Below are 16,981 nucleotides of genomic sequence, written 5' to 3'. Positions count from 1 at the left end.
ATGACCGTGGCCGAGAAGACCTGAAGCTTAGTGCGGAGCGACAGACCAGGTAGCTTCCACACAGCGTTACGCAACCGATGAAAAGATATTGCCGCTCGACTGATTCGGAGTGAGACCTCTGCTGTTAAACTGGAGCCAGTCATAAGCACACTGCCCAGGTATGGGAAACTCTCCACTCTCTCCACAACTGCCCCATCACCGATTGGGAGTTGTGGGGGTGGAGTGTCCGATGGTACAAAATACCCAGGCAGGTGCTTAGTTTTGGTGGGGCTGATGGTAAGGCCCCACCTCTTAGTGGCACGCTCCAGTCTCAGCAGCAGCGTCTCCAACTCCTCCTCTGACTGAGCAGCTATTACCAAATCATCAGCATACATAACGTGGTTGAGCAATAGGGAGCCATCCCTTGACCGCACCCGGGCATCGATTACCCTCCCATTATATCTGTACCATATGGAGATTCCCCCGGTACAGCTATTGAAGGCTTCACGAACTACGTGGTCAAAATAGATGTTAAATAATGTGGGAGCCAGAGGACATCCCTGTCGCACCCCAAGGTGTACAGGGAATGGCTCTGACTCCCGGCCACGTAGTTTTACCCGGGCCCGCTCACCATCCTGAAGGTCCTTAATGATCGTGAGCAGAGGGTCAGGTACTCCAAAAGCACGAAGAACGACCCAGAGCCCAGGCCTACTGATGGTATCATAGGCCTTGACCAGGTCAATAAAGCAGAGATGTAGGTCTTGTTGGAATTCCCTACACCTCTGCTGTAGCAGACGGACAGAAAATATGGCATCTGTGCAGGACCGCCCTTTCCTGAAACCACATTGGGGCTCCGCAAGCCTCTCCTCGGCGTGCCTGGCAAGGCGATGCTGAATAATCCTTGCCAGGACCTTTCCCGGCACACTGAGGAGTGAGATGCCCCTGTAGTTGTTACAGTCTGTGCGGTCCCCCTTCTTAAAAAGGGGGACCACCAGGGCATCCTTCCAATCCTGCGGAACCCGTCCAGTGGTCCAGACTGTTGTTATGATGTCATATAGGGCAGTCTGTGCACAAACGCCACCCTCCCTCAGCATTTCGCTTGGGAGATCATCTCTGCCCGCTGCCTTTCCTGGTCTCAGACTCCAGATCGCCTTCAATACTTCCTCAGCAGATGGCACCTCAGCAAGCTACTCACAGGGGGTGACTTCTTCCAATATTTGAGGCACCGCAGCCTCAGCAGGGTCATCCTCACTTTGTGCCACGATGTTTTCCTGGCTGAGGGATTTTCCCTCCCCCAGGACCTCACAGAAATGCTCAGCAAATCTGCGAACCTGTTCCTGGGGGTCGGAAATTGGATCACCGTTTTTTCCCCTAATGATGGTAATAGGTGTGGCGCTGCAGGTTACTTTTTTGATGGAGTTAAATAGAGATTTGTGATCACGGGTCACTGAGGCAGACTCCATCTCCTCAGCAACCCGCGACCACCACCCATCCTTGCAGCGCCTCACGGCTCTCCGAACCTCCGAGCGAAGGCTGCTGTAAGCCTCCTCATTCTCTGACGTGGGATTCTGTAGCCGATGACAGTGGGCCTGTCGCTTTTTCTCAACCATCGTGAACAACTCCTCTGTCATCCAGGGTGTCTGGGGAGGTCTGGACCGCGTACCCAAAGCAGCCATTGCAGCTGCATGAGTCACAGTCCTAAACCTCGCCCATTTACCCTCGACATCAGGGTGAGTCGGGGACGATGCCAATCCCAGCCGCAAGCGATGATGAAATTCTCGCTTGCAACTTTCATCAGATAACTGAGACCAGGCCACTTTAGGTTGGAATGGGGTCCTGGGTGTACACCCACCACCGGAGTGGAAGAATGGCAGGCGCATCTTACAGATGACTAGTCGATGGTCAGAGGGCAGATCAGCTCCACGGTAGGTCCTGGTGTCAAGGACATGGGCTCGCATTCGCTGGTCCGTCACTATGTAGTCCAGCAGATGTTCTTGCTTGGACCCGGCATGCATCCATGATGTTGTGTGGATGCGCCGATGCCGGAACAGCGTGTTGGTAATTACAAGCCCATGGGCTGCACAAAAATCTAGCAGCCTCCTACCGTTGTTATTGAGCTGATCTGGCCCATGCCCTCCAATCACTCCAGACCAGGTGCCAGTATAATGACCAACTCGGGCATTGAAGTCACCCAACATGATGACTCTATCCCGAGGGGCCACTTTAGCCAGCACCTGTGACAGGAGGTCATAGAAGGCATCTGACTCATCGGCTTTGCCTGCATCCCTCCACGGATGTTCATCTTCGGTGGGGGCATAAGTAACCACGACCACCATTCCTCGCCTCCGGTTGATGGGAAGGCGAGCCCAAAGTAGCCTGGGGCTTACAGCTTCCCACACCTCATCGCCACGCTCCCACGCCCCCTTCATTCTTTTGTTCAAAAGAAGACCCACACCCTGTTGTTTGGCAGTCTGCTGCCCCGAGTAGAGGACTGTCCACCCCTCATGGTGGCAGGAGCCAGAGCCGGTCCACCGGACCTCCTGAATGCCGCATAGATCCAGGCGGTACCGGTCCAGCTCCCGACAGAGGAGTGGCAGCCTCTCCTCTGCAGTGAGCGTTCGAACATTCCACGTGGCCACCCGTAGTGGCTTTTCGTTGTTTCTGGAGTAGCCCCGAGGGTAGGTATTCAATCTCCTGGCTCCGCCAATTGGGGTTTGGCCAGGAGACGTCATAGACGCCTGGCCCCCCGGGGCCTCCGGCACAAGCTTAGTTGTTACATATTTCAGTTTAATTCGTAGTTTCGTGGTAATTAATTGAAGGTGGAGGGGTTACCAGCCCCTCGCACCCGTCCAGAGCCCCCGTTTAGCCCCTGTGGTGGTCACAGACGCCATGAGGGGAGGAGCCAATCAAAATTGGATCTCCCCCCACAGCGCTGTCCACGACAGAGTTGCCCGTCCGGCACCGCGAGGAGGTAGGGGGTTGTTTTGCCGGACACACACAGAGACACAGACACACAGAGACACACACAGAGACACACACAGAGACACACAGACACACACACGGAGACACACACAGACACACACACAGAGACACACAGACACACACAGAGACACACAGAGACACAGACTCACAGAGACACGCACAGAGACACACACAGAGACACAGACACACACAGAGACACACAGACACACGCACAGAGACACACACAGAGACACACACAGAGACACACACAGAGACACACAGACACACACACGGAGACACACACAGACACACACACAGAGACACACAGACACACACAGAGACACACAGAGACACAGACTCACAGAGACACGCACAGAGACACACACAGAGACACAGACACACAGACACACACAGAGACACACAGACACACGCACAGAGACACGCACAGAGACACACACAGAGACACAGAGACACAGACAGAGACACACACAGAGACACACACAGAGACACACACAGAGACACACAGAGACACACAGAGACACACACAGAGACACACACAGAAACTCACACAGAGACACACAGAGACACACAGAGACACACAGAGACACACAGAGACTCACAGACACACACAGAGACACACACAGAGACACACAGACACACACAGAGACACACACAGAGACACACAGAGACACACACAGAGACACACAGACACAGAGACACACAGAGACACACACAGAGACACAGACACACACAGAGACACAGACACACAGAGACACACACAGACACACACACGGAGACACACACAGAGACACACAGACACACACAGAGACACACAGACACACGCACAGAGACACGCACAGAGACACACACAGAGACACACACAGAAACACAGAGACACACACAGAGACACGCACAGACACACGCACAGAGACACACAGAGACACACAGACACACACAGACACACACAGAGACTCACAGAGACACAGACAGAGACACACACAGAGACACACACAGAGACACACACACAGACACACAGAGACACACACAGAGACACACACAGAGACACACAGACACGCACACAGACACGCACAGAGACACACAGAGACACACACAGAGACACACACAGAGACACACACAGAGACACACACAGAGACACACACAGAGACTCACAGAGACACACACAGACACACAGAGACACACAGAGACACAGAGACACACAGAGACACACACAGAGACACGCACAGAGACACACAGACACTCAGAGACTCACAGAGACACACAGAGACACACACAGACACACACACAGAGACACACACAGACACACACAGACACACACAGACACACACAGAGACACACACAGAGACACACAGACACACAGAGACACATAGACACAGACACACAGAGACACACACATAGACTCACACAGAGACTCACACAGAGACACGCACAGAGACACAGACACACACACACAGACACACACAGAGACACACAGACACACACAGACACACACACAGACACACACACAGAGACACACACAGAGACACACACAGAGACACACACCTAGACTCGCAGAGACTCACAGAGACACACAGAGACACACAGAGACACAGAGATTCACACAGAGACACACACATAGACTCACAGAGACACACAGACACCCACAGAGACACACAGAGACACACGGACACACAGAAACACACAGACATATAGACACAGAAACACAGAGAAACAGACACACAGATACAGAGAGACACAGAGATAGACAGACACGCACAGACACACAGAGACATGCACAGAGACACGCAGAGACACACAAACAGAGACACACAGACACACAGACTCACAGACACAGACACACAGTGACACACAGACACACAGACTTACTCACTGAATCACATATTGGTTGTAATGCATTGATGATGATGATGGTGGTAGTGATGATGGTGGTGGTAGTGATGATGGTGGTGGCGGTAGTGATGGTGGTGGTGGTAATGATGATGATGGTGGTAGTGATGATGATGGTGGTAGTGATGGTGGTGGTAGTAGTGATGATGGTGGTGGTAGTGATGATGATGGTGGTAGTGATGATGGTGGTGGTAGTGATGATGATGGTGGTAGTGATGATGATGGTGGTAGTGATGATGATGGTGGTAGTGATGATGGTGGTGGTAGTGATGATGGTGGTGGTAGTGATGATGGTGGTGGTGGTAGTGATGGTGGTGGTGGTAGTGATGATGGTTGTGGTAGTGATGGTGTTGGTAGTGATGATGGTTGTGGTAGTGATGATGGTGGTAGTGATGATGGTGGTGGTAGTGGTGATGGTGGTGATAGTGATGATGGTGGTTATAGTGATGATGGTTGTAGTAGTGATGGTGGTGGTAGTGATGATGATGGTGGTGGTAGTGATGGTGGTAGTAGTGATGATGGTGATGGTAGTGATGATGGTGGTGGTGGTAGTGATGATGATGATGGTGGTGGAGGTAGTGATGATGGTGGTAGTGATGATGGTGGTGGTAGTGATGATGGTGGTAGTGATGATGATGGTGGTAGTGATGATGATGGTGGTAGTGATGATGATGGTGGTAGTGATGATGGTGGTGGTAGTGATGATGGTGGTGGTGGTAGTGATGATGATGATGGTGGTGGAGGTAGTGATGATGGTGGTAGTGATGATGGTGGTGGTAGTGATGATGATGGTGGTAGTGATGATGGTGGTGGTAGTGATGTTGATGGTGGTAGTCATAATGGTGGTGGTAGCGATGATGATGATGGTGGTGGTGGTGGTGGTGATGGTGGTGGTGATGGTGGTGGTGGTAGTGATGATGGTGGTGGTGGTGGTGATGGTGGTGTTGGTGGTGATGGTGGTGATGGTGGTGGTGGTGATGGTGGTGATGGTAGTGATGATGGTGGTGGTGGTGGTGATGGTGGTGGTGGTGATGGTAGTGGTGATGGTGGTGGTAGTGATGATGGTGGTGGTAGTGATGGTGGTGGTAGTGATGATGATGGTGGTGGTAGTGATGATGATGGTGGTGGTAGTGATGATGATGTTGTTGGTGGTAATGATAATGATGTTGGTGGTAATGATAATGATGGTGGTGGTAGTGATGGTGGTGGTGATGGTGGTAGTGATGATGGTGGTGGTAGTGATGATGATGATGGTGGTGGTAGTGATGATGGTGGTGGTGGGAGTGATGATGGTGGTTGTGATGTTGATGATGGTGGTTGTGATGTTGATGATGATGATGGTGGTTGTGATGTTGATGGTGGTGGTAGTGATGTTGATGATGGTGGTTGTGATGTTGATGATGATGATGGTGGTAGTGATGTTGATGATGGTGGTTGTGATGATGATGATGATGATGGTGGTAGTGATGTTGATGATGGTGGTAGTGATGTTGATGATGGTGGTTGTGATGTTGATGATGGTGGTTGTGATGTTGATGGTGGTGTTGGTAGTGATGATGATGGTGGTGTTGGTAGTGATGATGGTGGTTGTGATGTTGATGATGATGGTGGTAGTGATGATGATGATGATGGTGGTTGTGATGTTGATGTTGATGGTGGTGTTGGTAGTGATGATGATGGTGGTGTTGGTAGTGATGATGGTGGTTGTGATGTTGATGTTGATGATGGTGGTAGTGATGTTGATGATGGTGGTAGTGATGTTGATGATGATGGTGGTTGTGATGTTGATGGTGGTGGTGGTGATGATGATGATGGTGGTAGTGATGATGGTGGTGGTAGTGATGATGATGGTAGTGATGATGGTGGTGGTAGTGATGATGGTGGTAGTGATGATGGTGGTGGTAGTGATGATGGTGGTAGTGATGATGGTGGTGGTGGTAGTGATGATGGTGGTAGTGATGTTGATGATGATGGTGGTTGTGATGTTGATGATGGTGGTTGTGATGTTGATGTTGATGGTGGTGTTGGTAGTGATGATGATGGTGGTGTTGGTAGTGATGATGGTGGTTGTGATGTTGATGATGATGGTGGTAGTGATGATGATGATGGTGGTTGTGATGTTGATGTTGATGGTAGTGTTGGTAGTGATGATGATGGTGGTGTTGGTAGTGATGATGGTGGTTGTGATGTTGATGATGGTGGTAGTGATGTTGATGATGGTGGTAGTGATGTTGATGATGATGGTGGTTGTGATGTTGATGGTGGTGGTGGTGATGATGATGGTGGTTGTGATGTTGATGATGATGATGATGGTGGTAGTGATGATGGTGGTGGTAGTGATGATGATGATGATGGTGGTAGTGATGATGGTGGTGGTAGTGATGATGGTGGTAGTGATGATGGTGGTGGTAGTGATGATGGTGGTAGTGATGATGGTGGTGGTAGTGATGATGGTGGTAGTGATGATGGTGGTGGTAGTGATGATGGTGGTAGTGATGATGGTGGTGGTGGTAGTGATGATGGTGGTTGTGATGTTGATGATGATGGTGGTAGTGATGTTGATGATGGTGGTAGTGATGATGGTGTTTGTGATGTTGATGATGATGGTGGTAGTGATGTTGATGATGGTGGTAGTGATGATGGTGGTAGTGATGATGGTTGTGTGTGATGTTGATGATGGCTGCTGTTGTTGTTGTTGTTGACAGCTGCGGCAACGTGAACTGGGCCCGCCGCAGTGACTGTAACATGTGCAACACTCCCAAGTTCGGCAAGCTGGAAGAGCGTACCGGTGACTACCAACAACCACCACCACCACTCACATACCTCACATACCTACACTCAACTACACACACACACACCTCACGTACCTACACACTCACGTACCGGTGACTACCAACAACCACCACCACCACCACTCACATATCTCACCTACCTCACGTAGCTACACACTCACACACCTCACGTACCTCACGTACCTACACACACACACACCTCACGTACCTACACACACCTCACGTACCTACACACTCACACACCTCACGTACCTACACACTCACACACACACCTCACGTACCTACACACACCTCACGTACCTACACACTCACACACACTCACACACCTCACGTACCTACACACACCTCACGTACCTACACACTCACACACCTCACGTACCTACACACACCTCACATACCTACACACTCACACACACTCACACACCTCACGTACCTCACGTACCTACACACACCTCACGTACCTACACACACCTCACGTACCTACACACACCTCACGTACCTACACACTCACACACACTCACACACCTCACGTACCTCACGTACCTACACACTCACGTACCTACACACACCTCACGTACCTACACACTCACCTCACGTACCTACACACTCACACACTCACGTACCTACACACTCACCTCACGTACCTACACACTCACGTACCTACACACTCACGTACCTACACACACCTCACGTACCTACACACACCTCACGTACCTACACACACCTCACGTACCTACACACTCACACTCCTCACGTACCTACACACTCACGTACCTACACACCTCACGTACCTCACGTACCTACACACACCTACACTCACCTCACGTACCTACACACACCTCACGTACCTACACACACCTCACGTACCTACACACACCTCACGTACCTACACACTCACACACACTCACACACCTCACGTACCTCACGTACCTACACACTCACGTACCTACACACACCTCACGTACCTACACACTCACGTACCTACACACACCTCACGTACCTACACACTCACCTCACGTACCTACACACTCACACACTCATGTACCTACACACTCACCTCACTTACCTACACACTCACGTACCTACACACTCACGTACCTACACACACCTCACGTACCTACACACACCTCACGTACCTACACACACCTCACGTACCTACACACTCACACTCCTCACGTACCTACACACTCACGTACCTACACACCTCACGTACCTCACGTACCTACACACACCTACACTCACCTCACGTACCTACACACACCTCACGTACCTACACACACCTCACGTACCTACACACACCTCACGTACCTACACACTCACTCACCTCACGTACCTCACGTACCTACACACACACCTCACGTACCTCACGTACCTACACACTCACACACCTCACATACCTACACACACCTCACGTACCTCACGTACCCACACACTCACGTACCTACACACTCACACTCCTCACGTACCTACACACACCTCACGTACCTACACACTCACACCTCACGTACCTACACACCTCACATACCTACACACCTCACGTACCTACACACTCACACACCTCACGTACCTACACACTCACACACCTCACGTACCTACACACCCCTCACGTACCTACACACTCACACCTCACGTACCTACACACCTCACATACCTACACACCTCACGTACCTACACACTCACACACCTCACGTACCTACACACTCACGTACCTACACACCTCACATACCTACACACTCACACACCTCACGTACCTACACACTCACGTACCTACACACTCACGTACCTACACACTCGCACACACTCACGTACCTACACATTCACGTACCTACACACTCACACACACTCACGTACCTACACACTCACGTACCTACACACTCACGTACCTACACACACCTCACCTACACACACTCACGTACCTACACACTCACGTACCTACACACTCACCTCACGTACCTACACACACCTCACGTACCTACACACTCACCTCACGTACCTACACACTCACGTACCTCACGTACCTACACACTCACCTCACGTACCTACACACTCACGTACCTCACGTACCTACACACGTACCTCACGTACCTACACACTCACACACTCACGTACCTCACGTACCTCACATACCTACACACTCACACACCTCACGTACCTACACACTCACACACTTCACGTACCTACACACACCTCACGTACCTACACACTCACGTACCTACACAAACCTCACGTACCTACACACTCACACACTTCACGTACCTACACACACCTCACGTACCTACACACTCACGTACCTACACAAACCTCACGTACCTACACACTCACCTCACGTACCTACACACTCACACACCTCACGTACCTACACACACCTCACGTACTTACTCACACACTCACGTACCTACACACCTCACACACCTCACGTACCTCACGTACCTACACACCCCTCACGTACCTACACACACCTCACTCACCTCACGTACCTACACACACCTCACACACCTCACGTACCTCACGTACCTACACACCCCTCACGTACCTACACACTCACACACTCGCGTACCTACACAACTCACACACCTCACGTACCTACACACACCTCACGTACCTACACACACCTCACGTACCTCACGTACCTACACACACCTCACGTACCTACACACACCTCACGTACCTACACACTCACGTACCTACACACTCACGTACCTCACGTACCTCACGTACCTACACACATCTCACGTACCTACACACTCACACACCTCACGTACCTACACACATCTCACGTACCTACACTCACCTCACGTACCTACACACTCACACACCTACACACACCTCATGTACCTCACGTACCTACACACTCACACACCTACACACACCTCACATACTTACACACTCACTCACCTCATGTACCAACACACTCACACACCTCACGTACCTCACGTACCCACACATACCTCACGTACCTACACACTCACACACCTCACGTACCTACACACTCACGTACCTCACGTACCCACACACATCTCACATACCTACACACTCACGTACCTACACACACCTCACGTACCCACACACACCTCACATACCTACACACTCACGTACCTAAACACTCACGTACCTCCACTCACCTCACGTATCTACACACACCTCACGTACCTAAACACTCACGTACCTCCACTCACCTCACGTACCTACACACACCTCACGTACCTACACACTCACGTACCTACACACACCTCACGTACCTACACACTCACGTACCTACACACACCTCACGTACCTACACACTCACGTACCTACACACACCTCACGTACCTACACACTCACGTACCTACACACACCTCACGTACCTACACACTCACGTACCTACACACACCTCACGTATCTACACACTCACGTACCTACACACACCTCACGTACCTACACACTCACGTACCTACACACACCTCACGTACCTACACACTCACGTACCTACACACACCTCACGTACCTACACACTCACGTACCTACACACACCTCACGTACCTACACACTCACGTACCTACACACACCTCACGTACCTACACACTCACGTACCTACACACACCTCACGTATCTACACACTCGCGTACCTACACACACCTCACGTATCTACACACTCACGTACCTACACACACCTCACGTACCTACACACTCACGTACCTACACACACCTCACGTACCTACACACTCACGTACCTACACACACCTCACGTACCTACACACTCACGTACCTACACACACCTCACGTACCTACACACTCACGTACCTACACACACCTCACGTACCTACACACTCACGTACCTACACACACCTCACGTACCTACACACTCACGTACCTACACACACCTCACGTACCTACACACTCACGTACCTACACACACCTCACGTACCTACACACTCACGTACCTACACACACCTCACGTACCTACACACTCACGTACCTACACACACCTCACGTACCTACACACTCACATACCTACACACACCTCACGTACCCACACACACCTCACATACCTACACACCTCACGTACCTACACACTCACACACCTCACGTACCTACACACTCACGTACCTACACACTCACACACCTCACGTACCTATACAACTACCACCACCATAACTACCAACACCACCACACCTACCACTCTGAGTACCACCGCTACCACCACTACTACCACTGGGCACTATTGCCAACGTGCTGATGGTGATGCTGCTGCTGATGATGATGATGATGTTACTGACGATGCTGATTATGTTAATTATGTTAATGATGTTACTGATGATGCTGATGATGTTACTGATGATGCTGATGATGTTACTGACCACGATGATGATGCTGATGGTGATGCTGCTGCTGATGATGATGCTGTTACTGATGATGCTGATTATGTTAATTATGTTAATGATGTTATTGATGATGCTGATGATGTTACTGACGATGATGATGATGATGCTGATGGTGATGCTGCTGATGATGATGATGTTGTTGTTACTGATGATGCTGATTATGTTAATTATGTTAATGATGTTACTGATGATGCTGATGATGTTACTGATGATGATGATGATGCTGATGGTGATGCTGCTGATGATGATGTTGTTGTTACTGATGATGCTGATTATGTTAATGATGTTACTGATGATGCTGATGATGTTACTGACGATGATGATGCTGATGGTGATGGTGATGCTGCTGCTGATGATGATGTTGTTACTGATGATGCTGATTATGTTAATTATGTTAATGATGTTACTGATGATGCTGATGATGTTACTGACGATGATGATGATGATGCTGATGGTGATGCTGCTGCTGATGATGTTGTTGTTACTGATGATGCTGATTATGTTAATTATGCTAATGATGTTGCTGATGATGTTACTGATGATGTTACTGATGATGATGATGATGCTGATGGTGATGCTGATGATGATGTTGTTACTGATGCTGATGATGATGTTGTTACTGATGATGCTGATTATGTTAATGATGTTACTGATGATGCTGATTATGTTAATGATGTTACTGATGATGCTGATGATGTTACTGACGATGATGATGTTACTGATGATGATGATGATGTTACTGACGATGATGATGTTACTGATGATGATGATGTTACTGATGATGATGATGTTACTGATGATGATGATGATGTTACTGATGATGATGATGCTGATTATGTTAATGATGTTACTGATGATGCTGATGATGTTACTGACCACGATGATGATGCTGATGATGCTGATTATGTTAATGATGTTACTGATGATGCTGATGATGTTACTGACGACGATGATGATGCTGATGCTGATGATGCTGATTATGTTAATGATGTTACTGATGATGCTGATGATGTTACTGATGATGATGATGCTGATGCTGATGCTGCTCCAGGCTACGGAGGAGGATTCAATGAGCGTGAGAACGTTGAGTACATAGAGAGAGAGGAGTCTGATGGCGAATACGATGAGGTGAGTGTCTCTCTCTGTCTCTGTCTGTCTGTGTCTCTCTGTGTCTCTGTGTGTCTCTCTGTGTCTCTGTCTGTGTCTGTCTCTCTGTGTCTCTGTCTGTGTCTGTCTCTCTGTGTCTCCGTCTGTGTCTGTCTGTCTCTCTGTGTCTCTGTGTGTCTCTGTCTGTCTCTCTGTGTCTCTGTCTGTGTCTGTCTCTCTGTGTCTCTGTGTGTCTCTCTGTGTCTCTGTGTGTCTCTGTCTGTCTCTCTGTGTCTCTGTCTGTCTCTCTGTGCCTCTGTCTGTGTCTGTCTGTCTCTCTGTGTCTCTGTGTGTCTCTGTCTCTCTCTGTGTCTCTTGTCTCTCTGTGTCTCTGTCTGTCTCTCTGTGTCTCTCTGTGCCTCTGTCTGTCTCTGTCTGTCTCTCTGTGTCTCTGTGTGTCTCTGTCTCTCTCTGTGTCTCTCTGTGTGTCTCTGTCTGTGTCTGTCTCTCTGTGTCTCTGTGTGTCTCTGTCTGTGTCTGTCTCTCTGTGTCTCTGTGTGTCTCTGTCTCTCTCTGTGTCTATTGTCTCTCTCTGTTTCTCTGTGTCTCTCTGTCTCTTCCTGTTGTCTCTCTGTGTCTCTCTGTGCCTTTGTCTCTGTCTGTGTCTGTCTCTCTGTGGCTTTGTCTCTCTGTGTCTCTGTGTGTCTCTGTCTCTCTCTGTGTCTATTGTCTCTCTGTTTCTCTGTGTCTCTCTGTCTCTGCCTGTCTCTGTCTCTCTGTCTGTCTCTCTCTGTCTCTCTGTGCCTGTCTGTCTCTGTCTGTCTGTCTGTGTCTGTCTCTGTCTCTCTGTCTTTGTCTTTGTCTCTCTCTTTGTCTTTGTCTGTCTCTCTCTGTCTGTCTCTGTCTCTCTCTTTGTCTCTGTCTGTCTGTCTCTGTCTCTCCGTGCCTCTGTCTCTCTCTCTCTGTTTCTTTGTCTCTGTGTCTCTGTATCTGTCTGTCTCTGTGTCTCCGTGTGTCTCTGTGTGTGTCTGTGTCTCTCTGTAAGTATATGTCTGTCTCTGTCTGTGTGTCTCTGTCTCTGTATCTCTCTCTCCCCGTGTCTTTCTAACCGTGTCTCTCTCCCCGTGTCTCTCTCTCCCCGTGTCTCTCTCTCTCTCCCCGTGTATCTCTCTCCCCGTGTCTCTCTCTCCCCGTGTCTCTCTCACCGTGTCTCTCTCTCCCCGTGTCTCTCTCCCCGTGTCTCTCTCCCCGTGTCTCTCTCCCCGTGTCTCTCTCCCCGTGTCTCTCTCCCCGTGTCTCTTCCCGTGTCTCTCTCTCCCTGTGTGTCTCTCCCCGTGTCTCTCTCACCCCGTGTCTCTCTCACCCCGTGTCTCTCTCATCCCGTGTCTCTCTCTCCGTGTCTCTCCCCGTGTCTCTCTCTCCCCACGTGTCTCTCTCTCTCTCTCCACGTGTCTCTCTCTCCCCGTGTCTCTCCCCGTGTCTCTCTCCCCGTGTCTCTCTCCCCCCATGTCTCTCCCCGTGTCTCTCACTCACCGTGTCTCTCTCTCACCGTGTCTCTCTCTCCCGTGTCTCTCTCTCTCCCGTGTCTCTCTCTCCCCGTGTCTCTCTCTCCCGTGTCTCTCTCTCCCCATGTCTCTCTCTCTCCCTGTGTCTCTCTCTCTCTCTCCCCATGTCTCTCCCTGTGTCTCTCACCGTGTTTCTCTCACCGTGTCTCTCTCACCGTGTCTCTCTCTCTCCCCACGTGTCTCTCTCTCTCCCCATGTCTCTCTCTCCCCGTGTCTCTCTCTCTCTCTCTCCCCGTGTCTCTCTCTCACCCCGTGTCTCTCTCTCCCCGTGTCTCTCTCTCCCCGTGTCTCTCTCTCCCCGTGTCTCTATCTCCCTGTGTCTCTCTCTCTCCCCATGTCTCTCTCTCCCCGTGTATCTCTCTCTCTCTCTCTCCCCGTGTCTCTCTCTCACCCCGTGTCTCTCTCTCCCCGTGTCTCTCTCTCCCCGTGTCTCTCTCTCCCCGTGTCTCTCTCTCCCCGTGTCTCTCCCCGTGTCTCTCTCCCCGTGTCTCTCTCCCACTGTGTCTCTCCCCGTGTCTCTCACTCACCGTTTCTCTCTCTCACCGTGTCTCTCTCTCCCGTGTCTCTCTCTCCCCGTGTCTCTCTCTCCCGTGTCTCTCTCCCTGTGTTTCTCACTGTGTCTCTCTCCCCATGTCTCTCTCTCTCCCTGTGTCTCTCTCTCCCCATGTCTCTCTCTCTGTCTCTCCCTGTGTCTCTCCCCGTGTCTCTCTCTCCCCGTGTCTCTCTCTCCACGTGTCTCTCTCTCTCCCCGTGTCTCTCTCCCCACATGTCTCTCTCACCACGTGTCTCTCTCCCCGTGTCTCTCTCTCCCCGTGTCTCTCTCCCCGTGTCTCTCTCTCCCCGTGTCTCTCTCTCTCCACGTGTCTCTCTCTCTCTCTCTCCACGTGTCTCTCTCTCTCCACGTGTCTTTCTCTCCACGTGTCTCTCTCACCGTGTCTCTCTCTCCCCGTGTCTCTCTCCCCGTGTCTCTCTCTCCCCATGTCTCTCTCTCTCTCTTCACGTGTCTCTCTCTCTCCCCGTGTCTCTCTCACCGTGTCTCTCTCTCCCCGTGTCTCTCTCTCCCCGTGTCTCTCTCTCCGTGTGTCTCTCTCCCCGTGTCTCTCTCTCTCTCTCTCCCCGTGTCTCTCTCTCCCCGTGTCTCTCTCTCCCCGTGTCTCTCTCTCCCCGTGTCTCTCTCTCCCCGTGTCTCTCTCTCCCCGTGTCTCTCTCTCCCCGTGTCTCTCTCTCTCTCTCCCCGTGTCTCTCTCTCTCTCACCTCGTGTCTCTCTCCCCGTGTCTCTCTCTCTCCCCGTGTCTCTCTCACCCCGTGTCTCTCTCCCCGTGTCTCTCTCTCCCCGTGTCTCTCTCTCCCCGTGTCTCTCTCTCTCCCCGTGTCTCTCTCTCACCGTGTCTCTCTCTCCCCGTGTCTCTCCCCGTGTCTCTCTCTCCCCGTGTCTCTCTCTCCCCGTCTCTCTCTCCCCGTGTCTCTCTGTCCCCGTGTCTCTCTCTCTCCCCGTGTCTCTCTCTCCCCGTGTCTCTCTCTCTCCCCGTGTCTCTCTCTCCCCGTGTCTCTCTCTCCCCGTGTCTCTCTCTCACCGTGTCTCTCTCTCTCTCTCCCCGTGTTTCTCTCTCCCCGTGTCTCTCTCCCCGTGTCTCCCCGTGTCTCTCTCTCCCCGTCTCTCTCTCCCCATGTCTCTCTCTCTCCCCGTGTCTCTCTCCCCGTGTCTCTCTCTCCCCGTGTCTCTCTCTCACCGTGTCTCTCTCTCTCTCTCCCCGTCTCTCTCTCTCCCCGTGTCTCTCTCTCCCCGTGTCTCTCTCTCCCCGTGTCTCCCCGTGTCTCTCTCTCCCCGTGTCTCTCACCACGTGTCTCTCTCACCGTGTCTCTCTCTCTCTCCCCGTGTCTCTCCCCATGTCTCTCTCCCCGTGTCTCTCTCTCTCCCCGTGTCTCTCTCTCCCCGTGTCTCTCTCTCCCCGTGTCTCTCTCTCACCGTGTCTCTCTCTCTCTCTCCCCGTGTTTCTCTCTCCCCGTGTCTCTCTCCCCGTGTCTCCCCGTGTCTCTCTCTCCCCGTGTCTCTCTCCCCGTGTCTCTCTCTCCCCATGTCTCTCTCTCTCCCCGCGTCTCTCTCTCCCCGTGTCTCTCCCCATGTCTCTCTCCCCGTGTCTCTCTCCCCGTGTCTCTCTCTCCCCGTGTCTCTCTCTCACCGTGTCTCTCTCTCTCTCTCCCCGTCTCTCTCTCTCCCCGTGTCTCTCTCTCCCCGTGTCTCTCTCTCCCCGTGTCTCCCCGTGTCTCTCTCTCCCCGTGTCTCTCTCTCTCCCCGTGTCTCTCACCACGTGTCTCTCTCACCGTGTCTCT

The 16,981-nt window shown here is 51.4% G+C and overlaps 1 protein-coding gene across 3 annotated transcripts in view; it reads left to right on the top strand.

Annotated features, from left to right (window-relative positions):
* Window positions 1-16,981, top strand: part of LOC116937814 (uncharacterized) — a 61,213-nt gene that overhangs the window by 24,768 nt on the left and 19,464 nt on the right. For all 3 annotated transcript variants that reach the window (XM_076059250.1, XM_076059249.1, XM_076059251.1), the window contains 2 exons: window positions 7,551-7,633; window positions 13,050-13,126. In XM_076059250.1, the coding sequence (XP_075915365.1) occupies window positions 7,551-7,633; window positions 13,050-13,126 (160 nt within the window). The remainder of the gene's footprint in view (window positions 1-7,550; window positions 7,634-13,049; window positions 13,127-16,981) is intronic.

Source organism: Petromyzon marinus (genome assembly GCF_048934315.1).
Source record: "Petromyzon marinus isolate PM22_M1 ecotype Great Lakes invasive population chromosome 85 unlocalized genomic scaffold, UKy_Petmar_22M1.pri1.0 chr85_unloc.1, whole genome shotgun sequence".
NCBI lineage: Eukaryota > Metazoa > Chordata > Hyperoartia > Petromyzontiformes > Petromyzontidae > Petromyzon > Petromyzon marinus.
This window is presented reverse-complemented; position numbering and strand designations above follow the sequence as displayed.